At 44.7% G+C, this 27,740-nt stretch overlaps 1 protein-coding gene across 2 annotated transcripts in view; it reads right to left on the reverse strand.

Moving 5' to 3' along the window:
* The window catches only part of LOC143285071 (synaptophysin-like), a 127,714-nt gene that overhangs the window by 21,926 nt on the left and 78,048 nt on the right, over positions 1-27,740 (reverse strand). Inside the window, exons 3-6 of one of the 2 annotated variants that reach the window (XM_076592263.1) lie at positions 11,445-11,563; positions 8,941-9,145; positions 3,576-3,776; positions 618-723 (exon numbers count right to left, since the gene is read on the reverse strand). In XM_076592263.1, coding sequence (XP_076448378.1) covers positions 618-723; positions 3,576-3,776; positions 8,941-9,145; positions 11,445-11,563 — 631 coding nt within the window. Of the gene's footprint in view, positions 1-370; positions 724-3,575; positions 3,777-8,940; positions 9,146-11,444; positions 11,564-27,740 lie in introns of those variants that run through there. The other variant, XM_076592262.1, reaches the window with a different exon arrangement.

Here is a 27,740-nt window from a genome sequence, read left to right on the forward strand (position 1 = left end):
TCAGTTCTCACACAAAAAAGACAGGTAGGTAGACAGGTGAAAAGCAGCTCCCCCTTGGTGCAGTACTGGAGGGCCAGATCCAGTTCACACACACACCACAGCCCTTGCCAAGCGCTGACACCTAACTCAGTGCCACTTCCTGACAGTGTAGTCACAATTCTACAGCCTACATTGCAAGCAAGTCAAAAGCACAGAGCAGTTTCTAATCCTTGGATCCAGATGTGCTTGTTGATTAACCAGAAATCTGCCAGTTTTATATGCAGAGTAGTTCAGTCACACATACAAGCTTGTGATTAATTCCACATGTATAAGCTAAAGTAGGGGTCATCAGAAATAGATTTGCCAAAAAAAAAAAACCACACTGAAACTGTTATCATCATCAAAAAGACAGGCCTGCAGAAGAGTTAAGATAAAGATTGCATCCCGGGGTCTGAAAAAAAAGAGAGAAGAAATAAAAAAAAAGAGTTCAGCACAGTTATCCTGCCCAAGCTGTTAAAAGCCCCCTCCCCAAACTCTAAACACGCCTGAGCAGGATCATCCCAGGATGAGGCAAAGTGCGCTGACGCTAGGAAAGGCTCACACTTTTTGTGGGTCAAGGTCAAGGTCAGAGGGCATACCTGGGGTGCCTGCCGGGGGCTTGGACTGCACCTTGAACCAGGTGGTCTCCTTGTAGAGGAACCACAGGTTGCCCACCCACACCAGCATGTTCAGGAACCCAAAGATCTGTGTGCAAACAGCCAGACACACACCTGTTTCACGCCGCTGAACTTTGCACAAATGTCACATCTGTGAACAAAGCATCACCCCTGAACATGTCCTGACGTCTAATGTTTTATGGTATGTCTTATGTTTTATGGTATGTCTTATTGTGCATAATTTGTTTAAATGTGTGTAAATGTTTTATGTTTTAGATGCAGATGAAAGACACTTATCTTGCTATACAGCAATATATCCCAGCCCTGTATCCGTGAATGGAACATCACCCTGAACATATCCTCACCTGTGATGTCTTATATGGTATGTCTTGCAGTATGTCTTATGTCTAAATGAGCACAATCTGTGTGTAAATGCTTTAAGAATATGGTACAGCCGAAAGACACGTATCTTGCTATACAGCAATATATCCCTGTCCTGCCTCTGTGAACACAATATCGTCCTGAACATATCCTCACCTACGATGTTACACAGCAGTATATCCCAGTACTTTCAAAACGCTCAGTTCAAAACGTTTTCTGACTCACCAACGTTGATATGTCTTGTTTTTCTTTAGGCCTCACATCAAACAGAACAATACGCCAGTGCCTACAAATGTTGGGTTTGTTTTTATATTTCATCAAACAGAACAATACGCCAGTGCCTACAAATGTTGGGTTTGTTTTTATATTTTTCTTTCTAATTTATAAATCATATATGGAAAAATATGAAAACATCAACAATCATCATCACACACACACACACACATACAAAACACGCATGCACGCACGCACACACAAACACACACATTCAAAGCATATGCACTCAGGCAGGCCACTTTTCCAGTACCCAGTTCATTATACTACCACCCCCCCTTTCAACTTTTAACCCCACGCCACATAAAACTGATGGGGGAAAAAAGAAAAAAAAGGTGATAATGGCATTTCTCTTACTTTTCACTTCTTGTGAAGCTGTGGCAGGAATCTTAGCAACAAAAGACAGACACTTGACAAAACACACATGCATACATGCATGAACACACACACACAACAAAGTGAATAGAAAGAGAAGGGGAGGGGCAGATCTTGAGCTTATCAAAGTGCCATCAAATAGTCTCATTGCCTGAGTGTATCTCACTATCAACAACTAGGTTTTTGAGGGTTTTTGTTTGTTTTTTTTAAGCAAGAGCTCTAAAAAGATATATATATGGAGAAAGTGTATTAAAGAAACGTTTAATTTATTTAAAAATATAGATTTCCAATTAACACAGTCCCTAAAGACTGACCCATGGTCTGGAACGTTGGACACCTCTTACCAAAAATGCGTCTTATTTTACAACCTTCAACCTTCTGTTTTTATAAACTTTCTCTGTTTGTAATTTTCCATAGCCACAGCAGTCATCTTTTACTTCAGTATCATATCTCAAAAGATATGCAACTTTTGTTTCACAACAACAACAACAAAATCTCAGGGCCTCTGGGGAAAAAACACAATCAGAAGGTTTATGGACAGTCTTACACTCTGGGGTGGGACTGTCGGTTACGTGGGCTGTCTCATACTCTGGGGCTGCACAGACCATCTCTTGTTTTCTTTCCTTTTTTTCGTTTTTTTTTTTTTTTTTTTTGCTGCCCCATCATCTGCACCGTTTCAGTGGCATTACTCCCACGCCGCTTATTCCGAGTCGCCCACACACGGCCACACCTGGGTTCATTTGTCTCAGTCCCAGCACTGGCAGTCCACAGGGAACAATCGATGTTAGGTCGCCAGGAGGTCACACAACAGAGGAGACCCTGCACTGCTGCTGAGTCACTTCGATGGTGTTCGGTAGTGCCTGTTCTGATTTGAAATACTTAGGACACCTTCTACTAAGCCCCATACTAACAACAATAATGGCTTAGTCATGAAGCCAGACTGAGTGAGGGTCTCCCCCAGAGTGGAGACTGCCACCACGCCCCTCCAACAACAGCCCCCCATGAATCCGCAGACACTGAAGACCTTGACAAGACTCACCCCTAGCAGAGAAGTGGATGGGTATCGAAACAGGTCCCCATGAGAGCAGGGCATGAAAGGCCACACATAATTTGAGACTTTTCTTTATACTGATGCTGATGCAAGAGGAGGAGGATGACGATGATGATGATGAGGATACTGCTATAGAGGCCCATTTAGGCAGGGGGCTATGTGACAAGGCTGTACTCTACACTTCCTGTCATAATGATGTCCCAGCATCAACCAGGCCAGAGAGATACTCATGTTTTCTTTCCATTAGCTGCCTTTCTCTTCACCGCTGACTGTCATGTCGTTTCTCCTCCTCCTCATCAGATACACTCTTGTCAAGGATGTTTTATTTTGTGTATTCGCTCATCTTTCCATCTCAGGGTGGCCTGTTTCTTTTGATGGGAGGTCAGTGTTCACAAGGCTTTTCTGCCCAGTTGCTTTTTTTTTTTTTTTTTTGCAATGTTTTTGTTTGATTTTTGTTCTTCTCTCTTTTTCTGCACTCCCTAATTTGTCTTTTCTTCTCTCTCTCTCTCCTCCTCTGTCTCTCTCTCTTTCTTCCCTTTTAGACCTGATGAGATGGGGGTGATTGCCTAGCAGTCAGAGAGTTAGGTTTTCAATCTGAGGGTCTTGGGTTCAATCCTGATATATCAACACCTTGTGGGTTAAGGGTGTTAAAATTTTCCCCCAGTCTCTTAGGTCTATATATGTGCTAACCTGCTTATTCTTTAATTTCCTTTCTTTGAATTTTTAAAATTTTATTTTTATTTTTTTTACAAAACAATTAAGTGCGGCAGCATAGACTGTGTTCCTCACATAGCGAATGAGAGGGCCGTGGGAATCCACCCATGTGCGCTGCCCGCAACTGGACAGCATCGACAACTCACCACAGAGGCGTTGAGACTTCCGTAGTTGCCCACGCTGGTGACCTCACACTTGTTGCCAGGGTTGCATTCCGGGAAGCGCTTGACGTCAAAGAAGCCCCCTTCCTTGGGGTCGGTGTACTCCTTGACGTCCGACAGGCCGGCTGCCCAGGCCGATGACGAAATCAGCCACAGCAGGGTCAGCACAATGGAGGCCACAAAGTCCTGACAGGGGACAGACAGAATATGAAGATGATGATGATGATGATGATGATGATGATGACAATAATGCTGATTCTAAGGGTTCTGGGTTTGAATCTCTGTAACGGTGACTGGTGGGTAAATGGTGGAGATTTTTCTAATCTTCCCAGTCAATTTACGTGCAGTCCTGCTTTTGCCTGAACCCCCTTCATGTGTATACACGAGCAGATCAAATACGCATGTTAAAGATCCTGGAATCCATGTCAGTGTTCGTTGGGTTATGGAAACAAGTACATACCCAGCATGCACACCCCCGAAAACAGAGTATGGCTGCCTACATGGCAGGGTAAAAACAGTCATAAATGTAAATGCCCACTTGCTTACATTCAAGTGAACTTGGGAGTTGCAGCCCACGAACGAAGAAGAAGAATACTGATAATAATAATAATGAAAATAATAAAATAACAACAACAACAATAATAATGAAGGCATTTACAAAGTGCTTAATCTTGCCATAGACAAATCAAGGTGCTTTCATATCAGTCATTCACACCACACATGCATAACTCAGATTCAGATGGATAAAAAAACAAAAAACTTTAAAATATCAGCCAATGGAAAATGAGAGATAATGTAGAACGGAAAGAGGGAGAGGAGGGGAGAGCTGTTTTGGACAAAGGTCCGTTGTAACAATTTGAAACAAGCACTGAAAGAGGTCCATTTTGGGGTCTGTTTTCAGGCCCACATGAAAGAGGTGAAAAGGTTTTCAGGCCAGACATGAAAGAGGTGAAAAGGTTTTCAGGCCAGACATGAAAGAGGTAAAAAAGGTTTTCTGGCCAGACATGAAAGAGGTAAAAAGGTTTTCAGGCAAGATATGAAAGAGATTGGTTTTCAAGCCAGATAATTATGAAAGAGGTAAAAATGTTTTCAACCACACATAAAAGAGGTAAGAAAGTTTTCAGGCCAGATATGAAAGAGATTGTTTTTCAGTCCAGATATGAAAGAGGTAAAAAGGCTTTCAGGCCAGACATGAAAGAGGTAAAAAGGATTTCAAACCAGACATAAAAGAGGTAAAAAGGATTTCACGCCAGACATGAAAAAGGTAAAAAGGTTTTCAAAACCAGACATAAAAGAGGCAAAAAGGTTTTCAGGCCAGACATGAAAGAGGCAAAAAGGTTTTCAGGCCAGACATGAAAAATAGATTGGTTTTCAGGCCAGATATGAAAGAGGTAAAAAGGTTTTAGCCAGACATGAAAGAGGCAAAAAGGTTTCAGGCCAGACATAAAAGAGACTGGTTTTCAGGCCAGACATGAAAGAGGTAAAAAGGTTTTTAGCCAGATATGAAAGAGGCAAAAAGGTTTTCAGGCCAGACATGAAAGAGGCAAAAAGGTTTTCAGGCCAGACATGAATGAGGTAAAAAGGTTTTCAGCCAGACATGAAAGAGGTAAAAAGGTTTTCAGACCAGACATGAAAGAGGTTAAAAGGTTTTCAAGCCAGACATGAATGAGGTAAAAACGTTTTCAGCCAGACATGAAAGAGGTAAAAAGGTTTTCAGACCAGACATGAAAGAGGTAAAAAGGTTTTCAGACCAGACATGAAAGAGGTAAAAAGGTTTTCAGACCAGACATGAAAGAGGTAAAAAGGTTTTCAGCCAGACATGAAAGAGGTAAAAAGGTTTTCAGGCCAGACATGAAAGAGGCAAAAAGGTTTTCAGGCCAGACATGAATGAGGTAAAAAGGTTTTCAGTCAGACATGAATGAGGTAAAAAGGTTTTCAGCCAGACATGAAAGAGGTAAAAAGGTTTTCAGACCAGACATGAAAGAGGTAAAAAGGTTTTCAAGCCAGACATAAAAGAGGTAAAAAGATTTTCAGACCCATATGAAAAATGTAAACAGGTTTTCAGGCCATATATGAAAGAGATTGGTTTTCAGGCCAGACATGAAGGAGGTAAAAAGGTTTTCAGGCCAGACATGAAAGAGATTGGTTTTCAGGCCAGACATGAAAGAGCTAGGTTTTAAGGCCAGATATCAATGAGGCAGGCTTTAAGGCCAGATATGACAGAGGTAAGGTTAATGGCCAGACTTGAAAGGTCAGACATAGAAAAGGTAGGTTTTAAGACCAGGAATTGAAGAGTTAGGCTTTAAGACCAGACATGAAAGAGCTAGCTTTTGATGCATAACATGAAAGAGGTTTTAAGGCTAAACATGAAATAATTCAACCTTAAAGCCAGACAGGCAAGAGCTAGATTTTAATGCCTGACATGAAAGAGGTAGGCTTTAAGACCAGACATGAAGAAAAAGCTATGTGTTCAGGCCAGACATGAAAGAGCTTGTCTTTAAGACCAGACAAAAAGAGCCAGGCTTTAACACCAGACATAAAACAAGTAGGTTTTGAGGCCAAACATGAAAGAACTAGGTTTTTAGACAATAATAATAATAATAATGGTATTTATATAGCTCTGAATCTTGTGCACAGGCAAATCTAAGCACTTTCGCACCAGTCATTCACACACATGCATAACTCTAAAACTGAAGAAACTGAAGACAAGGAAGAGGTAGGGGAGGGAGGCTATCTTGTGAAGAGGTGGGTTTTAAGGCCAGACTTGAAAGAGCTGATTGCGGAGACCTGACGAAGCAAAAGAGGAAGTTCATTCCAAATACAAGGTCCAGAGACAGAGAAAGAACGGCATCCAACAGTGGAGTGTTTGAATCTGGGAATGCATAAACAGAGTGGATCCAAAGCCGATTGTAGAGAGTGAGATGGAGTGTAGAGGTGAAAGCAGCCACAAAGACAGGAAGGGCAGATTTGTGAATACATTTATAACATAGAGTGCTGATCTTACACTTTATCCTGTGTGAGACAGGGAGCCAATGGAGATGTTGCAAAATAGGAGTGATGTGCTCAGATCTTTTCTTTCTGAGGATGAGTCGGGCAGCAGAGTTTTGTTTTTGTATGCGCTGAAGGGACTGAATGGATGAAGCAGGCAAACCAGACAATAGGGAGTTACAGTAGCCAAGAGGAGAGAGAATGAGGGAAACAAAAAGTCTAGATGTTGCATCGGTGGACAGATATTTCCAAATGGAACTGATGTGTCACAATTGACAGTAGCAGGATTGACATGTCTGACTGATAAATTTTTGCATGGACAGTGTGTTGTCAAGGACAACGCCGAGGTTCCTGACTGAGCTGGAAAGAGGGATGGATGTACTGCCAAGTTTGATTTTGTCAGCTGTGATGAAGAGAGTTTTTGTTTAGTTCCTATGATCATTGCTTCAGTTTTGTCTGCGTTCAATTGTAACTTATTTCGAGTCATCCAGTTTTGAATGTCCAGGAAGCATTCAGACAACATGAAAGAACAGGGTTTTAAGGTAAACATGAAAGAGTTTTAAGGCCAGACATGACAAATGCAAGGTTTCAAGGCCATACTTGAAAGAGCTAGGTGTTGAGGCAGACATGAAAAAGCTAAGTTTTAAGGTCAGACATGAAAGAGCCAAGTGCACAGATCTGAAGAAGCGAAAGAGGAAGAAGTGTAGAGGTGAGAGGTGAAGGCAGTCACAGAGATGGAAAGGGGCAGACTTGTTTACACATTGCTGATACTGTACTACATTCAGTGTGAGACATGAAGCCAGTACAGTAGGAACAATGGCAAGACAGGAGTGGTGTGTTCTTCCACTGTCTCTGAGAGGATAAAATACAAAGTTGCCTGCATCACTTTGTACGAGGGTCATTCAATAAATAAGGTGAATTTTTCGGTATAAGGACTTCTAATACAGATAGAAGCTTACTTTTTAAAAAAAAATTTCAACGTAGTCTCCCAGCACTGTCACACACTTTTCCAATCTGTGCACAAGCTTCCGTATTCCCTCAGCTTAAAAATCTTTGGACTGATGTCTCCGCCAGTCGCTCACAACACTTTTGACTTCATCGTCACTTTCAAACTTCGTGCCTCTCGTGCATGCTTTCAAGGGACCAAACAGGTGAAAGTCTGAAGGGGCAAGGTCTGGGCTGTAAGGGGGATGAGGGAGCAGTTCCCAGCCCAGCTCGTTGATGGTCTGCACCGTTCGGGCTGCTGTGTGAGGCCTTGCATCTTTGGCACCCACCGGCAGCTGACCTTCGAGTAGCCAAGGTCATCATGGACAATTTTGTGTGCTGTCCCAACAGATAAGCTCAAAGTCCTTGCAATGTCATCCACTGTCACCCTTCTGTCAGACTGAATGAGGTAATTGACTGATTCGATCACCTCAGGAGACCTCACTTCTGTAGGCCTTCCAGGCCTGTCTTCATCCTCAACACTGCTCTGTCCTTCTTTAAACAATTTAGCCCACTTGTAGACATTTTTTCGGCTGAAACATGTGGCACCATACACAGTTGACATTCTCCTATGAATTTCAACTGGTTTGCACCCTTCAGCAACCAAAAACTTCATAACTGACCGCTGTTCAATCCTGGAGCATGCTTCTTGGTCGGCCATCTTTGTTAATCGCCAAAACTCTCAAAGTTTGTTTTTAATCTGCAAAACAAATTAAATCCTTGTGAAAAAGAAGTAAAACAAAAAAAAAAAAACGAAAAAAAAAGAAAAAAAAAGTAAGCTTCTATCTGTATTAGAAGTCCTTATACCGAAAAATTCACCTTATTTATTGAATGACCCTCGTATATTAACACACACACACACACACACACAGAAAGATGTGATTTTTGTCTCTGGTCTGAGAAAACAGAAGGGTGTTACACATGACGCAGACTGATCAAGAATGTTGAAATGCATGACTGGAACATTATCAATTATCATGTATCTGTGGGTGTGTGTGTAAAGGTGTGTGGTTGGGTGCTCTTCTTCTTCCTTTTTCTTGTTAATACTCCTAGCTCAACAGATGACAGCTTGAAATCATCACAGATCTTTATGATCTGTGTTAGTATCATTATCGTCGCCATTTTAATCATCATCATCATTGTTTTGATGATTATGAAAAAGTTTAGGTTTGAACTTGACGAAATGCCTTGTGATGGAGTCAATGGCCAATGAGGATTCTCTGTGTGCCACATACTCTGCAGGAGGTTTATTTCTTTCTTTGGTCTTGCAGATTCAGGAATTAAGATTCCTGAAACACACCTCACCCAAGCAGTTACACACATTTTTTCGGGGGCTGGGGACAAAAAAAACACCCATGAACCGTTCAACCTGTCTTACCCCAACGATGATGAGGTTGTTCTTGCGGTAGAGGTCATCAAAAAAGATGTAGAGGACCAGAGCTGCCAGAGAATAGAGCATGACGATGACGCCGACGAAGACGTAGAACTCGGCCGAGGACTTGGCCCCTGCCAGCAGGCACACGGGCTCATAGTTTTTTACCGTTTTGTTGCACACCGGCTTGTTGATGCACACATCTTCCAGACTGCAACAACATGCGCCACAATTACTGGCTCTGTGGTTGTTTGCTGTTTATTGTTGCTTACAGTCCAGCCGACCACATAGGGCCATCATATCAGTGACTGTCAAACCATACAAATGCACATCTGCATTAACACAAAACTTGTTACATCTAAAAACAAAATGAAAATAAAAAATTCACAGACAAACCCACAAAACACAGTCCATGACACATTATCATAACCATTTTGCTCCTTTGGGCAAATGAAACTAGGCCGTGCTGAGGATGTCAGCCCTTCCGCATATATTTCATCGCCCCCAGATTACAAAAAATTGTAAAAAAAGAAAAAAACAACTTCAAAGCCAACCAAAAAATACATAAAAATATGCCATAAAGGCAAACAACACTGCAGAATGGACAGCTAGTGCCCATCCCAGTGCGTCACAACATATGACTGAAATCAGAACACTGCTTCAGCTTATCACAATGAGCAGGTAAGTGTAATTATCTGCATACCTGTTCCATACCTGACTATGCTATATTTCCAGAGCTAATCACTTCCAGAGCTAATCAACATCAAAGGACTGTGCTCTCTCAAAAGGGTATCCATAGTGAAAGAACTGTTTTCATTCAAAAGAGTACCAACAGTCAAAGGTCTGAACACATTCAAAAGGGTATCCATAGTCAAAAAGACTCTACTCAAAAGAGTAGCCATAAAGAGAGGGAGGATGGGGGAGTAACAGTATTCACTCAAAAGGGTAGCCATACTCACTCAAAAGGGTAGCCATGAAGAGATGGCAGCAACAATACTCACTCAAAAGAGTAGCCATGAAGGAGATGGTGGCAAAAATACTCCCTCAAAAGGGTAGCTATACTCTCTCAAAAGGATAGCTATACTCACTCAAAAGGGTAGCCATGAAGAGACTGTGGCAAGGATACTCTAAAGGATAGCCATGAAGAGATGACGGCAACGATACTCTCTCAAAAGGATAGCTATACTCACTCAAAAGGGTAGCCATGAAGAGACTGTGGCAAGGATACTCTAAAGGATAGCCATGAAGAGATGACGGCAACGATACTCACTCAAAAGGGTAGCCATGAAGATATGGCGGCAAGAATACAATACTCAAAGGGGTAGCCATACTCACTCAAAAGGGTAGCCATGAAGAGATGGCAGCAACAACATTCACTCACAAGGGCAGCCATACTCACTCAAAAGGGTAGCCATGAAGAGATGGCAGCAACAACATTCACTCACAAGGGCAGCCATACTCACTCAAAAGGGTAGCCATGAAGAGATGGCGGCAAGGCTACTCACTCAAAAGGGGAGCCATGAAGAGACTGCGGCAAAGGGGTAGCCATCAAGAGATTACTCACTCAAAAGGGTAGCCATGAAGAGATTACTCACTCAAAAGGGTAGCCATGAAGAGATTACTCACTCAAAAGGGGAGCCATGAAGAGATGGCGGCAAGGATATTCACTCAAAAGGGGAGCCATGAAGAGATGGCGGCAAGGATACTCACTCAAAAGGGGAGCCATGAAGAGACTGCGGCAAAGGGGTAGCCATCAAGAGAGTACTCACTCAAAAGGGTAGCCATGAAGAGATTACTCACTCAAAAGGGTAGCCATGAAGAGATTACTCACTCAAAAGGGGAGCCATGAAGAGATGGCGGCAAGGATACTCACTCAAAAGGGGAGCCATGAAGAGATGGCGGCAAGGATACTCACTCAAAAGGGGAGCCATGAAGAGATGGCGGCAAGGATACTCACTCAAAAGGGGAGCCATGAAGAGATGGCGGCAAGGATACTCACTCAAAAGGGTAGCCATGAAGAGATGGCGGCAAGGATATTCACTCAAAAGGGGAGCCATGAAGAGATGGCGGCAAGGATACTCACTCAAAAGGGTAGCCATGAAGAGATGGCGGCAAGGATACTCACTCAAAAGGGTAGCCATGAAGAGATGGCGGCAAGGATATTCACTCAAAAGGGGAGCCATGAAGAGATGGCGGCAAGGATACTCACTCAAAAGGGGAGCCATGAAGAGATGGCGGCAAGGATACTCACTCAAAAGGGTGGCCATCAAGAGATGGCGGCAACAATACTCACTCAAAGGGGTAGCCATACTCACTCAAAAGGGTAGCCATGAAGAGATTACTCACTCAAAAGGATAGCCATAAAGAGACTGTGGCAAGGATACTCAAAAGGGTAGCCATGAAGAGATGGTAGCAACGATACTCACTCAAAGGGGTAGCCATGAAGAGATGGCAGCAAGGATACTCACTCAAAGGGGTAGCCAAGAGGAAATGGCGGCAAGGATACTCACTCAAAGGGGTAGCCATACTCGAAGGAGACGGACTCAACGGCAGTAGTGTTGCAGGTCACCTTGAAGCTGGAGGAGGAGCTGAAGGAGGTGGTGGTGGCAAAGGCAAAAATGGACAACACCTGCAACACACACACACCACCACCATCACCTTCAGTCCTCTTTTTCATTGTTTATTGTGTGCTTATCGTCCAGCCAAACACACAGGGCCCGTATCAGGACTGTCAAACCATAAAAATGCTCAACCACGTCAACACAAAACTGTCACAACAACAACAACAACAAAAGCAAGAAAAAGACAAACCCACAAAACAAGGGTTCATGACACAGTATCCCCACCATTTAGCTCCTCAGGCCAAATAAGACTGGGCTATGCTGAGAATGTCAGCCCTTCTGCTTAAATTATCATCCCCAGATTACAAAAAAATCATAAAAAAGGAAAAAAAACAATAATTCAAAGCCAAACAAAAAATATATAAAAAGACCATATAGGCAAATAACGCTGCAGAACGGACATCTAGTCCCCATTCTAGTTTTTACAATTTCATTACTAAATCGCCAGAGCAAAACAGCACAGACAGTACAGCATAGACTGCGGAACAGAGAAAAAGTGTCAAGGCTTGCTCAATAGAAAACAGAAAGGGGAATGGACTACGAAGGCAGAAAAAGCACACAACAGTATAGAAAGAAAGAGAGCAAAAGACAAGAGGAAATTTCTAACATAGAATTTCCAGAAGGTGGAGATGCTATTTATACTGAAAGATCTCCGGCACCCCAAAGGGAAGGGGTGGGGTGGGGGTGGGGGGGTGTTGGCTTCAGTTCTCTGAGTGCTCAAGTCCATGAAATAGAACACAATGCAATGCAATACAATTACAATGCAAACCAATCCAACAGTAAATCTTTTCTCATTCAACTGGAAATAAACTGTGCATCCACAGGCTCGTCAATTATACCACTACAATATCTCAGCCCACTCAACACATACAAACAAGATAGAATAGAATAGAACAGAACACGTCTTTATTACCAAGTGTACCGGGGTCACAAGGAATATTGGATACATAAGATAAGAACATAAATTGAAAATCATACACAAACACAGATACAGTAGAAATAAGATACATACAAGTGCATATCAATATAAAAACTTGTGCATACTCACGCATGCACACACACACACACAAACACACGTCTGAACAGACGCTGCATATTACATGTGGATGGGGCTGATGACTAGATATTCAGGTAGATGGTTGTTGGTTGCATAATTCTATTTATCACACTGGATTTGTTCAAGAGCGAGGGCATTGACTGCTTTGGGGAAAAAGCTATTGGTGAAGCAATTGGTTTTTGTCCTTATACTTCTGTACCGTCGACCAGAGGGGAGCATCTAGAAAATCCCAAAAGCTGGATGTGATTCGTCCTGGCTGACTGATTTTGCTTTATATAATATATATATATTTTTTTTTTTTTTTTTAAAGACAAAAAAGAGGGTAGTCAGTCCTTACTCTATCTATATTTATATCTCCGTCTCGAGTCTGAAAATAACCCTGCATGGGGACTCAGTTAAAACACAGCAAGAACACATCACACTACTGTATAAACTTATCAAAATTCTGAATGGTTCCTATCTGGAAAAAAGAAGAAAAAGGAGATGACCAACCATAGAGGTATAAAAAAAAAAACATTAAAAAAGAAGAGAAAAAAAGAAAGAAAGAAAAGAAATCTTGGTATCTATCTCACCCAAGCTCTATCCTGCTATCTCGATCTCTCCACCCTTGCTTTTCCCCCTTTTCATCCTAATTTAATGAATTAGCATCTTTTGAATCCTGGATGGAGGGGTGTGAGGATCGATGGGGCCGGCACGGCTTTGTGACCTGACCCACCTCCACCAAAGAAGCCACACAAAGAAGGGAGGGGTAGGAAGGAAGAAAAACGAAAATGAAAATGAAAATGAATCAGGAAAAAAAGTGAAAAGGAAGGAAGGCAATTCATGTGCACCCCCTTCCCCCCAACCCTCTGTGGAACAAAAATCCCTCATGAATGTTGATGAGACAACTTTCAAACAGATCATTTCCTTGAGAGAGGGATGAACAAATTAATGGTGTTTTTGAATCTCCCTCTCCCCAAATCCTTACATTTTCCTGGTTCCCATTTTCAGACAGTCAGTGTGCTGACAAGGTGGCACTGTCAGTGCAATTGGAGGCCCTTATTTTCTTTCTTTTTATCTTATTCATTTTCATAGTAACTTTACTTTTTGGGGAGGTTCGAACGCAAGCTCATCATGTTTCATTATGTCTCTCATCTAATTATGTTGCTGTTGTTGTTGTTGTTGAATTTTCACTGTAATTTTTTTGTTCAACCTCAACATGTTTCATCATCATCATGTCTCTTTTCTTGTTCCATTGTTGCTCTCTCTTTCTCTCTCTCTCTCTCTTTCCCATCACTTGCACCAATGCAGAAATAAGTCATCACACCCACAAATTCATGTTATCAATGTTGTGTGCCCATGCCCTAGTATCTATATGCACAAATGTTGACTACATTCCTGTTGTCCGTGTGTTTGTTCAAAATTATCAAAAACACACATTTATATATTCTATTATGTATCCTACTTGGCTGAATTCTGTTTTTCCTCTTTGTGTTATCATCTCTCTCTCACACTCACAAATCCATACACACAGACAAGGACACAAACACACACAGAGATGAGAGTGAATGTGTGTGTGTGTGTGTGTGTGTGTGTGTGTGTGTGCGTGTCTGTGTGTGTGTGTGTGTGTGTGTGTGTATAAAGGGAAACAGTCAAAGAAAAAGTTGCCAATGCACTTTCTACCTGGAAGACAGTCTGATATGTATGGTGAAAAATCTGTTGGAACAAGAAATAAGGCAAGAAGCCAAGATTAATACGTTTTATCATTCCACAAACAAACAACATGTTCAGAGGATGAGACATACGGAAGGACAGAAAAGATGGTGTTGTGGGTTGTATGTGGGCACCGGAGACAGAAGGACAAAAGCAGAAAGACAGAGAGAGGCAGGCAGAGACACTGAGAAAAACCGTGACAGAAGAAGACAACTAACTCTTTCTCTCTCTCACCCCACACCAAAAAGATTTTTTTTTTTTTTTAATGACAATGCATTTTCTCAATAAGTTTGTCAGGTAAAAATCCATTCAAACAATAAACTAAAAGTTAGTTCCTGTCATTCTGGTAAAAATGGCAAGAGAGAGGGAGAGAGAGAGAGACAGAGAGAGAGAGAGAGAGAGAGAGAGAGAAAAGCAACCTGCTCTGAATCCCACACTGAAAGACTTCAAGAGAGAACTGGAGGGAGGGAGGGATAGAAGGTGAGATAGATAGATAGAGAGAGAGAGAGGGGGGGGGGGGGTTGTGGTAAGGAGGACCAGACAAGACACGGAGAGAGCTCTGCCACCACTGCTGTCACGGCCAATTCATTATCCCAGCCACCAAAAAAAAGCCTGCAGCAAGTTCCTGATCACGCCCCCCCCCCTCCCCCAATAACCCACCCATCACGGTCCCTCCCTCCCCATTCTGGAGGAATAGAACTGATCGAGAAGACGACGACGACGACAATGACAACAACGACAAAGGCGACGACAATCAGGGCGGCGACGAAAACCAAGACGAGGGTGGGGCGGTGAAGAAGAAGAAGAAGAAGAAGAAGAAATCATCAAAATCAAAATGTGCTAACTTCATTTCTGGAGCTTTCAGGGGGCGAAAAAATGCTCCCCGAGACACACAGCAGATTGCTTTGCTGCCTTCATGAAATTGGATTGTTCAGGGATGATTGCATTTTCATCCCCAAAGAGCATTCCACAGCATACTCCCGTGACTGACGGGGGGGGGGGGGGGGGGGGGGGGGGGGGGAGGCGTGGGCAATGGTGGAAATGGGGGTGAGGGGGGGCGTTAGCACTTGAGCGCTCTTCTCTCTCAACCACCTTTCTTTCTCTCTCTTTCTCTCACTCATATTGCCACCCGTACATGTAAGCAAGCATATCTTTTTTTTTTTACATCCGCAACATTCCTCACCGCCTCATCTCTGCCCATGACATCTGAACAAGTGTTTGGTCCATTACATGGGATTTTTTTGTATTTAATCAAGCTTAAGTGTGCATGTAATAATAATAATGACAACAGCCATCATCTTGATGCCATGGATGCCAGATGGGGCTGGGCTGTCCCGATACTGTAGTAGAATGGGCTCGCGACTCTAAAAATATAAATAAAAAAGTCATGACTATACATAAAATATATATTTCTTCTTCTTTTCTAAACCTCTGAGTGGTTAAACTTCTTCTCCTTCTGCTCTCTTACTGTGAAAAATCATTGGGACGCCGCACTGAAAAGCTGTTTACCAGATTCCCCCAGTTTGTCGGGTACACCGTAAGTCAAAGCCTGGGTCTCTGCGATAACATCCATGGCAAGACATTTGGGACGGGAAACAAGACCGTTTAAGCCACAAAGATGATTTTAGACTGCATGCAAGGCACGACGCTGTCATAGACAATTTTAGACCGATAATGGCATCATGACCGAAGCTATCCTTAAAACAACCATCGTTACAACAACGAATACGAATACACACACTTAAATGTCTATACTCCGGTACTTCGTGTATTCAACACAACACGCTTGAGAGAGAGAGAAAAAAAAAAAAAAAAAAAAAAAAAAAGCAGCAACAGCATCAGCAAAACACCATTCCCCGGAACAAAATCCCACGCGCTGAGAGCCGCAAGGTAAACGCTATTTAATGTAAATGCGCGCTATTGTTAACGTGATTATTATTCACGATTCACTTCATCCTACTTACTCAAAACGTCCCCCCCCCCCCCCCGCGCCCCCCATTCAACCCCACCGCGCCCATCTCCCCCTTCCCCTCCCTCATCTTCAGTTTCTAAGTCGCTGTCCCTCGCAGATCAAAGTTGACGAGGATGACAAGAAATCATCAGGTTTATTCCGGCCTGTATCGATCTCTGTCCTGCCTGACATTAGGGACACCACCTTCACTGCCACCTGCCCTCCACTTCCTCCCTTAGCTCAGTTATAACCCCGCTATTTCATTTCCGCTGCTAAGTCCGCTTCTTTGGATAACACAATGCATGGGCCAGCCACTAATATACATCTAAGTCCCGGCAAAGCTAGGCACATCAATTCAATTCGACTTGGAAAGGAAAAGAGGAAAGGAAAGGGAAAGCTAGAGGGGGCGGGAGAAGGGGGCAGGGGTGGGGGGAGGGGCGAACAGAGTTCTTTTCTGCCAGGAATGGTTAGTTGAGAGACTTATTAAACTGTCGCCCGATGACAACAGCAATTTATGTTGTGTACGTTGGGTGAGGCTCGGTGTCCACACGGGTTTGGCTTATGAGTGAACGGAGGTGGGAGAGAGAGAGAGAGAGAGAGGGGGGTGGGGTGGAGAGCTGAGACACACACACACACACACACACACACACAGAGGGAGGGGGGAGAGAGGACAGGGAAAAGGGAGATGGGGTCTAGATCCATGACTGTCGCCAACAGTAGCCACCATACTGACCGCAACCATCTCTATCTCTCTCTCTCTCTCTCAGTGTGTGTGTGTGTGTGTGTGTGTGTGTGTGTGTGTGTGTGTGTGTGTGTGTGTGTGTGTGTGTGTGTGACAGAGACGGAGAGAGAAAAGACTGTAAAGAGAGAGACATCGAAAGTGGGAGCGTGCATATGAATTAAGCGGGGGTTGGGGTGGGGATGGAGATGAGGTAGAAAAAGCAGAGAGAGAGACTCAGAGAGAGAGAGAGAGAGAGAGAGAGAGCGACCGACCGAGGGGCAGACAGACAGACAAAGACCGAGAAATAGAAAGAGACGGACATCAACAGCATCATCTTAGTTATCTGCAGTCACACCATTCAAAAACATTTAAATAAAAGTTATGACGATTTCTGTTGGTTTTGTTTTGCTCTGCTTGTTTGCTTTTTTTTGTTTTGGGGGGCCTGGGGGATGGGGGGGTTGCAGGGAGGAATTGGGGATGCTGGGAGGAGAGAGAGAGAGGCAAGAGGAAGAAGAATCTGCCAGTCCCGTTTCCCGAAACATGACTGCTTGCTTGGAAAGCACACACACACACACACACACACACACACACACACGTGTCGGCGCACATGAACGCATACACTCTCAGAGAGAGAGAGAGAGAGAGAGAGAGAGGAGAGACAGAGACAGAGAGAGAGACAGACAGAGACAGAGTGAGAGAGAGAGAGAGAGAGGGTGGCAGGCGGACAGACAGACAGAAAGAGAAGGGAGAAACGGAAAGGATGAGACCCCCCACCCCCTTCTCTCCACATACACAAGCCATCATATATGCACCACACATACTGGCAAGCACACACGCACACTGGCAGAGTGCAATTCTGGCCATGATTTCCCTGGAGGTGTCTTTAGATCACGTGTTACGTCTGGAGGTCATCATTTGTACCTCTCGCTCTGTGTGTGTGTGTGTGTGTGTGTGTGTGTGTGTGTGTGTGTGTGTGTTAGAGAGAGAGAGAAAGAGAGAGGGAGACAGATAGACAGACAGACAGACAGTCAGTCAGTCAGTATGGAAACCCCAATCAGGAAACAATCCCCCTCCAAAGACAGGCCGCTTTTTGTCTGTGGTAGCTTTTTACAACGGTCAGCCCACATGGCCCACCTTAGTTCAGCCAGCGTGTCACTGCAAAGGATGGAAGGAGATCTGTGTGTGTGGTGTCATGAATCTGGAATCACACCTGGCTCCCTCAAATTATCGGAGGTGTCCACAATATTTTCCTCATTACACACGGTGAAGCAGTTCTTTTTAATGGTCTAGATGAGACAGTGCATCGGGACTGACGACTGAAGCAACTTCACAACAGTGGGTCAAACAGAAAACCAAACACCACAAAACTCGAACAAAATCAACGCAAAACAAACCCCTCAAAACATCCCGATAATGAATGCATGTTGTGCTGGGCTCTCTCGTATTAGTTTGACAATATAATTATGCACCGGGACAGATCGTGCTGGCAAGCCAAAGCGGGTTCGGCTCCACTGAAACCATCAGTAACGATCCACACGCTGGATACCGACACGTGAGAAAACTTCCAAAATAAAATATTACGACCACACCCACACAGTCTGATGGCAAGTCTATACATCACGAGACAAACCAGCTGATCTGGTGACTGAATCTGTTAGACGTCATGAGCAAGATGGGATCTTCACCAGGCAGCTTCACTTGACGAAAGTGTGACCAGATGATCTCGGATCTTTTATCATCCGACAAAAACACATCAATCAACAGCAATATTCAATGAATCTGGTGCCAAAATCCCATTCAAATAATTCTAAAAGGACATACATAAACTCCACGAGAAATTTCTTAAGTCAGAAACCTGACAAGAAATCTTTCATTATACACAAAATTCAGACAAAAAAAATCTGCATTCCACATAGAAAAATATGTTGTCATACAGTAATACAACACAAAACAAAAAAACAACAACAAAAAAACAACTATTCAATAATTTTTTTTTTTAACTTTGTCTTGACCCCCCTCAGAAGAACTGCCAAGCCAGCGTAGCCAGGAAGGACCATCAGTGACAAATGGCTGAATGGAGAAACAGATCTTAACAACAGGAAACCCTGGCCTATTTTATTCAAACAATAATGTTCGTACTTGTGTAACTTACTTACACGTTCTCTGGCTGTCTGATGTGAAGGGCCACCCATCTCACCTAAATACTCCCCTTCCCCCTCCTCTCTTCCTTACTTCCCCACGAGACACCCCCTCCCACCCCTCTGCCAACCAGCCTGCTCACAGACAGAGACAGACACGCGATTGTGTCGTAAGTCGACTCTGACCCCTCCCCTCCCCCTCTCTCCCTGGCTCGCATCACACCATCCATTTGTTCTAATTGAAATGGATCCCACCTCCCCGCCTCTCTTTCATTATGACTCCCAGTTCTGTCAGCATGGAAGAGAAGCGACCTCCACGAATCAGCCCTCCCCTCTCTCTCTCTCTCGCTCTGCAGGAAGTCTGCTGCGGCGTCAGAAGGTTAAAGGTGGGATGGGGCGGGAAAGTTTGACGACTCGGACCATGATAAAAAGATCAAAGACTGGAACCCCCCTCTCCCACCCCTCCTCACGTCGGCCACGAGCCCATCTTTGAAGGTCAGGGAAGGGGTGGGCGAGGAGGGGGCGGATCGGTATGCGGAGTTGGAGGAGGAGGGCGGAGAGAAAAAAAAAAAAAAAAAGAAAAAAAGAAAAAAAAAGAAAGAAAGTAAAGCGGAAAGATCAGGGGCATCCGATACAAGCAGTGGCGGAAATGAAATCGGCCCCCGCGCTGCTGTTTGAAGACAATGGGCAGCACAGGGTGTGAGGAAGGAAACCGATGAAGCCACACACAACACCTTCCGCTCCCTGCCTCTTTCAACACGCGCCACAACAGGACCGCGTCCGCTTTGGGTTCCAGACTTCAAAACCATCTTTTGCTGCCAATGACAATAAGCTTCAGGAGGGAGAAGGGGCAGGGGGTGCGAAGGGGGAGGGAAGGGGGTGGGGGGGGGGGGGCAGTGCACAGGGCGGGAGAGGGGGGGGGGAGGGGGTAGAGTAGGGAAGCGGAAGCGGGAGGGGGGGAGGTGAGCGCGATGACAATCTCAAAAAGACCAAGTGTCAATCAGGCAGGGGAGTTAGGACAGAAATATGAACGAGAACGAGAGAAAGACACAGTGGGGGAGGGGGAAAAGGGGAGGTAAGGGGGCGGGTGGTGGGTGGGGGGAGTATCGGAGAGGAGAACTGTAGGAGAGAGAGAGAGACAGCGAGAGAGAGAGAGAGAAACGTGGTGTGTGTGTGTATATGCTGGGGGAGGCGGGGGGGGAGGGGGGAGATGAGAGAATACGACGTAGTAAGAATGCCGCTTTGAAGTATTCAAGGCTTTATAAGATAAATAATTAATAAATGAATAAATCATTGAATAAACAGATGAACTGACCAATATGATATAAAATACAGATGGAAGAGACAAGAAAAAGAAAAGTGGAAACCAACACACAAAGACAGCAGCAGAAAACGTGAACTGTTCTTGCACAGGGTTTCCAGAAGGTGGGGCAATACTAAGTTGTTGGTTGGTTGGTTGGGTTTTTTTTAAATTTTTTTATTATTATTATTTTTTTTTTATACATATCTAAGAGCCCACGGGCATCCCCAGGCCAGGCACTTTCCTGCACTGATGCACAATTAACTCCCCTGACAGCCCGTCATACCAACCAAGTGGAAGCAAAACCCAGATCTTGCCAGGACATGTCTTCCAGAACCTGTCATCTAACCCATCAGTATATTGGGCAGGAGAATAACGCCACACGTGCTCAATCTATCGAGAAACTTACGGGAGACAATCATGACACATAGGTTCTCATCTGTCAAAACTTCCGACAAACTATAACAACCGCAAAGGCAGATAGTTATCGCCAACAGTAAGCAAGCCCAACATTAACCTTCACCTACACATGTATTGCCCTCGACTTGTGCTGATGTCGTTGGGGCACAACAGCAGTGAAGACAGCGCCACCACTCTCCTCCGCCTGCCTTGGTCCTCCGCTGCTCTCTAGGATTCCGTCAGCTCCAGTCCTGTGAATTCTTGTATTGTTGTCTAACTCCACACACCTCTTTCTCTGTCTTCCTCAACGTTAGAAGCTTGCAAAGCCATGGGTGGCGGAAACCAGAAACCCCTAACGCTGTCCCCCTTCTGTAGCGTGTTGAGAGCTAACTGGGGCGGAAGGAGACAGTCTGCTGAGGCACGCCATGAGTAGCCTGCTGGAGTCCCTCCCCATATAATATAGCCACATATCTCCTCATATAGCCACAACTATCGAACACCCCCGTCCACCCTCCGGTACCGATCCTCCCACTCCAACCCCCTCGCCCTCAGAAGCCAGGCCAGTGTTTTTCGGGCGATTAACCAGCTCGGTCAAGCTAATACTTCGCCATTTTCTATTTTCTCCCCTCCCCCGCCACCCCCCTCTCTATCTGGGTCCGTTGTAGCGAGATAATGGCGGAGGAGGTGGAGAGTGTAGACTAAGACGTAAGTAGGATCTCAGTGTGACAGAAGAGGTCCGCCAGCAGATTGGGAACGAGAGACTGACGACAGAAAATTCAAAAAGAACCGTGTTATTTCATGACATTTATAACCCCCCTCCCCATCCCCACCAACCCAACTTCCCTCCACGCCTCACAGAAAAAAAAATGAGAAGAAATTGTCATGAATTTTTATTTAAATCATTATTCAGAGAAATCACAAAAAAGCTTCGGGGTGGGGGGGGGGTGAAGTAGGAGTAGGGGATGTATTTATTAAAAAAAGAAAAAGAAAAAAAAAAGATCAATCACTCATCAGTGCCTCCCTCCCTTTCTATGTAGAGCAATGTCCTGCACATCAGTGCGTGATAGAAATGGAAGAGAAGCTTATTAAGGATTTCCATGTTAATGGAACTAGTATTGGACAGGTTTCTTTCTTAACATCAGCGACACACATACCTTTTTTTTTTCTTTTTCTTCTTAGTATGCTGTCATCCACTTTCATTCATCTCCTCCCTTAGTCTCTCTCTCTCCCCCCCACCCGCCCCCACCCCTGCCCCTTTCCCACCAGTTCCCTCTCCATGCACGCACACACTTGTTCTAAGTCTTCATGCCGTCGCCACCACATTGGCTCTAGGTCTGCTCCCCCCCCCCCCCCCCCCCAACCCTCCCCCCTTCCTTACCCCCTCGTCCACCTCCGAGTCCTTGGAAATTCACGTGCGATAAATGCATGCTGCACACGGGAGGCCTCGGTTTATCCTCTCATCCAACTGACTACCGCTCCGACCACTGCTGAATTTTTAGTTCGAAGAGGGAGTTAAAATAAAAATATATAAAAAAAAATCCCGGTGTGGGAATATAATGGACTCGAACCCGCGGACACTCGCCTCCGCTTCACCACACCTGCATGATGACTGCATACCATAATGTACTAACTTCCAAGTACACGTTGAAATGTGGCGTGGAGACATACATGGCTCTTCCATCCATCCACTGTGGCCTCTGAACTTTTAGTTTCTTCTTAAAAAAAAAAAAAAAAAAAAAAAAAAAAAAAAAAACTCATTTCAAATTTCGGCTGCTCTCTCTCTCTCCCACCCCCCTCCCTCCCCTTTCCCTTTCCCCGTCCTATTCACAGGGCCTGCATGGAGATTTCGGTTTTAGTAAGCGTTGATGACATGCTCACAAAGGCGTTCTTTGATACAACCAGCAGCTGTCCAGGGCAAAAGAAACACCTTCTTCCACTAACTCTCCATGCACGGGCACCTGTGTGTGTGTGTGTGTGTGTGTGTGTGTGTGTGTGTGTGTGTGTGTGTGAGAGAGAGAGGGGGGGGGGGGGGGGGAAGAGACTGACAGAGAGAGACAGAGAGGGGGGAGGGGGGATATGCACAGAGGGGGAGAAGGCCGGAAAGCTTGGTTGGCTTTGCATTTCATTCCGGAGATTTTCACTATCGATCAGCTTTTACTTCTCCCAGGTCGTACAGAAAATGAGGCAAGTCACAAACAGAAGCCGGGCTTATCCATCTTTGGGGAACGTGCAGGGGAGAAGGACCCCCAGCAAGTAAATGGAAAGGCGGGCAGGGGGAGCTGGGCGGAAAGGGAAAGGGGGAGTGTGGGGAGTGGGGAGGAGCTGTGGGTGAGAGAGAGAGAGAGACGTGTGTGGGGCGGGAGTGGGGGTGCGGTTAGTTACTGCTGACCGAAAACAAAGACTGTTCCTGTTCTATTTAATGAGTGCGCATATCCTTTCGGGTTGTCATGACAATAACTGAGTCAGAGAGAGAGAGAGAGTGAGAGTAGTTACTGACGGAACTGAAGACCCACACACACAGACACGCAAGTGAACACACACACACACACACACACACACACACACAGAGGTCCTTTCGGGCTCTCCTGACAATCAACTGAGTCTCTTTTCCCGTTCTCAAACTCAAAGTGTATCGAACAACAAACCCGAGGACGAACTCAAATGTCCAGATGTAAAAACGCTAAGTTTGAAATAAACTTTTTGGCATCGACAAAAGCTTGCAACGCGCTTTTCTCGCAAAGAGCTGCCCGAATTTCACACACAAATCTGTTGTGGTAAAAGGTAATACAATACATTACGCCTACATGTTTCAAGGTTTTTTTCCCCCACCGCCTGGCTTTTGCACAAAACATTCTTTAATGGCATGTCCAGCGTCGTTCATCTGACAAGCATGCCGTCTAGATTCTAAAACACATGTTTGATGTAAACAAAAGTTTTTTTGCACTGACAAATTGTTGCGCAAGTTATCACAAATACACACACGCACGCACGCACGCACGCACACACACACACACACGCGCGCGCACACATACACACGCATACACACACATACAGCACCATCATTGACAATACGATGACTTCCATGTAGACAGGGGCAACGCCAATCTGCCTGCATTAAAACCACATCTTCCTACAGATAAATGTGTGCCCTCTTTCTTTTGTTTTTCTTTTTCTTCCGATGTTTGCTATTCTAAGGTAACTAACCGTCGAATACGTGACAGCGGCATACTACTGGACAAAAACAAGACAGGGTGTGTTCAACGTTCAGACAGCTTGTAGCCAATCAAGGAGTTTCCATGGAGCCACCAAGTAGCCACAATACCACTCCCAGCGCATGCAGCGGACGCACGACCCGTCAACACGTGACACGCATGTCACGAAGAATGGGACGTATCAGACCACGTGCATTTTCTGATGACGGGCTGTCACAGTGGTGGCAGGTCGAGGCTGACAGCTTTATTAAATGCACTGCACGGGGGGAGGGAGGGGGAGATAAATAAAATAAAAAAACAAAAAACAAAACCAAAACAAACAAAAAACAAACAAAACCCTCCACAAATCCACATGAGGCTAGAATTTCTTAGTGGAGGGAAGAGAGTGTGGCAGGACAGATGGTGAGAGAAACAGAGAGAATGAATGAATGAATGTTCTTTTACAAGGGAAGTGGAATGAGGGAAAATATGCTTTCCAACATCTAGCCCTCAGGGCAAACACAAAAAACACAAAAGAACGAATGCAAGTACTGAAGAGAACAGGGCGAACCCACAAATTCAAGACTGACAGAGAGAGCAGGAGGGAGTAAGAGAAACAGAGATAGAAATGCTGCACATAGGGAGTGAGATTCATAGAGAGAAAGAGAGGGAGGGAGAGTCTGAGGGGGTGGGGGGAGATAAAGGAGACAGAGAGGAGAGAGAGGGGGAGAAGGAAGAGAGGGGGGAGAGAGAGAGAGAGAGAGAGAGAGAGAGAGAGAGAGAGAGAGAGAGAGAGACATCATGCGGTTCGTTCTGATCCGTTCGTCTGTGCATCAGTATGTGTGTGCATGTATGCATGTCTGTGCGCACGAGCGCGCGCGTGTGTGAAAGAGCAGGAGAGAATGTGTGTGAGAGACAGAAACACAGAGAGAGGGTGAGAGAAACAGAGAGCAAACTTTCTACTGTTTGCGTTAACATTTTGGGGGGTCTTCAAAAAATAAAATAAAATAAAATAAAAGGAGTCCAAAACTGCGCGCAAACAAATGAACATTTCTGCACTGCAGGAAAGCTTGGGGTTGTGCACAAACAGCCTTTCAAACAATCTGCGTTGACTCAATGCCAGAGGGAAACGGGACAGACACAAAACGACACGCCGAGAGGGAGGCGGCTGAAAGAGGAGACAGAAGAAAGCAGAGAGGAAAATGGCCGCACATTCACTCACTGGAACTGGAGGAGGGAATTCTTGAGAACCACGTCCTTGAACCGCACACAAATCCAGAATCCAAACCCAAAAAACACCACCAGGGGCCCCGTTTTCTCCGACACACTCGTTCTGGTGGAACGGGAAGCCTTGCTGTGATGTTTTTTTGTTTTTTTTTATTTCGACTTTTTTCAGTACACATTTTATCAGACATGCTTCCAAAGGAGCATCATACCACAAACCGAATCCCCACGATGTTCCTGTGCATTAAAACAAACAAAAAACCAAACCAAACAAAAAAAACAACAAAAAAACACACACACAAAGAAAAAGAAACCCAATATATTTTCCTCCCCAACAGTTCACAAGTTCGTCTGGTGCTACATCTCACAGCGCACAGAATGGAACATAACCATGAAACAACGATTAGGCGAAATTAATCAATCAATCAATACATCTCGTAATCTTATCACGAAGCTGACGAGCGTATCACAAAATGCAAAAACTAAACAATGAAATTTATATTTCATTCATTCATTCATTCTGTTGTAGTGAGAAATTGCCACTTTATCCACCTCCAAATACGAGTAGATGCACACTCGTACGTGCGTATGTATGCCCTCACTTGCGCGCGCGCGTGTATGCGTGTGCCAAGAGATCGTTAAAACAACACAGACCATCAATTTTCTATTACGAAAATATCTGTCTATATGCATATAGACAGATAGATAGATAGATATGTATGGATTGTTTGGTTTTAACAAATACATACACAAGAGAGAGCGACAGAGAGCGAGCGAGAGAGAGAGGGGGGGGTGGGTGGGGTGGGGGGTAGGCGAAGGAAGGGATGTGATGCCGAAGCAGTTTACACCAGAACACCCAGTCAATATGCCGGAGGGAAACAGGTTATCCGTGAGGCAGCATATGTGATCACCACTCTTTTGAAGGCTGGAGCATTAGACCACTAATGCTGTGTGAGAGAGAGAGAGAGAGAGAGAGAGAGAGAGAGAGAGAGAGAGACAGACAGACAGACAGACAGACAGAGAGAAAGGCAGACAGACAGACAGAGAGAGACGGGGGGCGGGGGCAGGGGGTAAGGGTTAAAAAAAAAAATCTCATCAAAACATAATATCGTGATCAAGTGTGTAGACAGCTTAGGTAGATGAATTATTTCCAGTCTGTTGGTTCCCCCAGTAACGGCAGACAAGCAGGGAAAAGCAATGGGGTCCAGGGACACAGGGGGTCGTATGGGTGCCGGACCCATCCTCACCGGGAGGTCAACCCCTCATCCCCCACACCGCACCACACCCTCTCCCCCATCCCTCCTAGGAAAACCATAGAGCTTCCTCCTCATGTCACGCCACGCCATTTCACCGGAACAGCTTATCAAGAAAGAACCTCTCTCCAATCCCCTACCTTTCCCATCCCCTACCTTTCCTCCCTAGATCCTCCCCCCCCCCCCCCCCACCCTCTAACACTCACTTCCCTTTTATAGCCCCTCTGACACCTTACCACATTATGAGGCTGCTTTTAATACTTTTTTCATTACCTCCACTCCCCCCTCCCCCCCCTCACTTCCTTTTGACAGACCCTCTGGCACCTTACCAGATTATGTGGCTTTTTTTCAAATACTTTTTTTTTTTATCCCATCCTCCCCGAACCCACCGAGAACGTTAAAGAAATGTGACTATTAGGAGTTAGTCAGGATATACTCCTTGCACAATTTGCTGGTGAGTCTCTTCGAGCGGACCATAAACATAAATAAAGCAATAAAATGAAATAGGATGAGGAAAAGTAATCAAATGAGAGCGAGACAGTTTTGCGGTCGGTGGGGAGGACAGGACAATGACGCCTGTGTCTGGTTTTCCTCAAGCCTTTCTGGATCTCCGTGCCTCCTATGTGGAGCGGTGGCCTTGTGGTTATGTGTCAAACTAGGCAGCGAGAGCCCACTGGTTCAATCCCACATACGAACAAGGACTTTACACCACCACCAGCCAGCCATTAATTTTTTTCCAGTACACCTTGATTGGTGGCTTGGATGACAGTCTTTCTGATAATAAACTGACGTCCCATGTGCAGCATGCATTTAGCGCACGTAAAAGAACCCATGGTAATAAAAGGGTTGTCCCTGACACAATTCTGTAAAAAAGAAATCAAGTATTATAGTAAAACAAATACATTTCCAGACAGGAAACAAAAACTGAGTGGTGTTGCACTGTGGCGACGCGCTCTCCTGTGGGAGAGCAGCCCGAATTTCACACGTGCATCAACAACAAAAGAACCGCCCCCCTCCCCCCAAAAAAAGAAGAAGAAAAAACAGAAGAGAGAAAAAAAAGAGAAAAGAAATGAATAAAAATAAAAATGCACCGCAACGAAAGTCCTTCCCACTTCCGTTTATCATTTTCCCGTCAGAACCCTCTCACCCCTGTCCCCAACACACACACACACACACACACACACACACACATATATATATATATATATATATATATATATATACGCTCACAAGCGAGCGCGCGCGTGCACTCACAAACA

The sequence above is a fragment of the Babylonia areolata genome, chromosome 8 (assembly GCF_041734735.1).
Source record: "Babylonia areolata isolate BAREFJ2019XMU chromosome 8, ASM4173473v1, whole genome shotgun sequence".
NCBI classification, from domain to species: domain Eukaryota; kingdom Metazoa; phylum Mollusca; class Gastropoda; order Neogastropoda; family Buccinidae; genus Babylonia; species Babylonia areolata.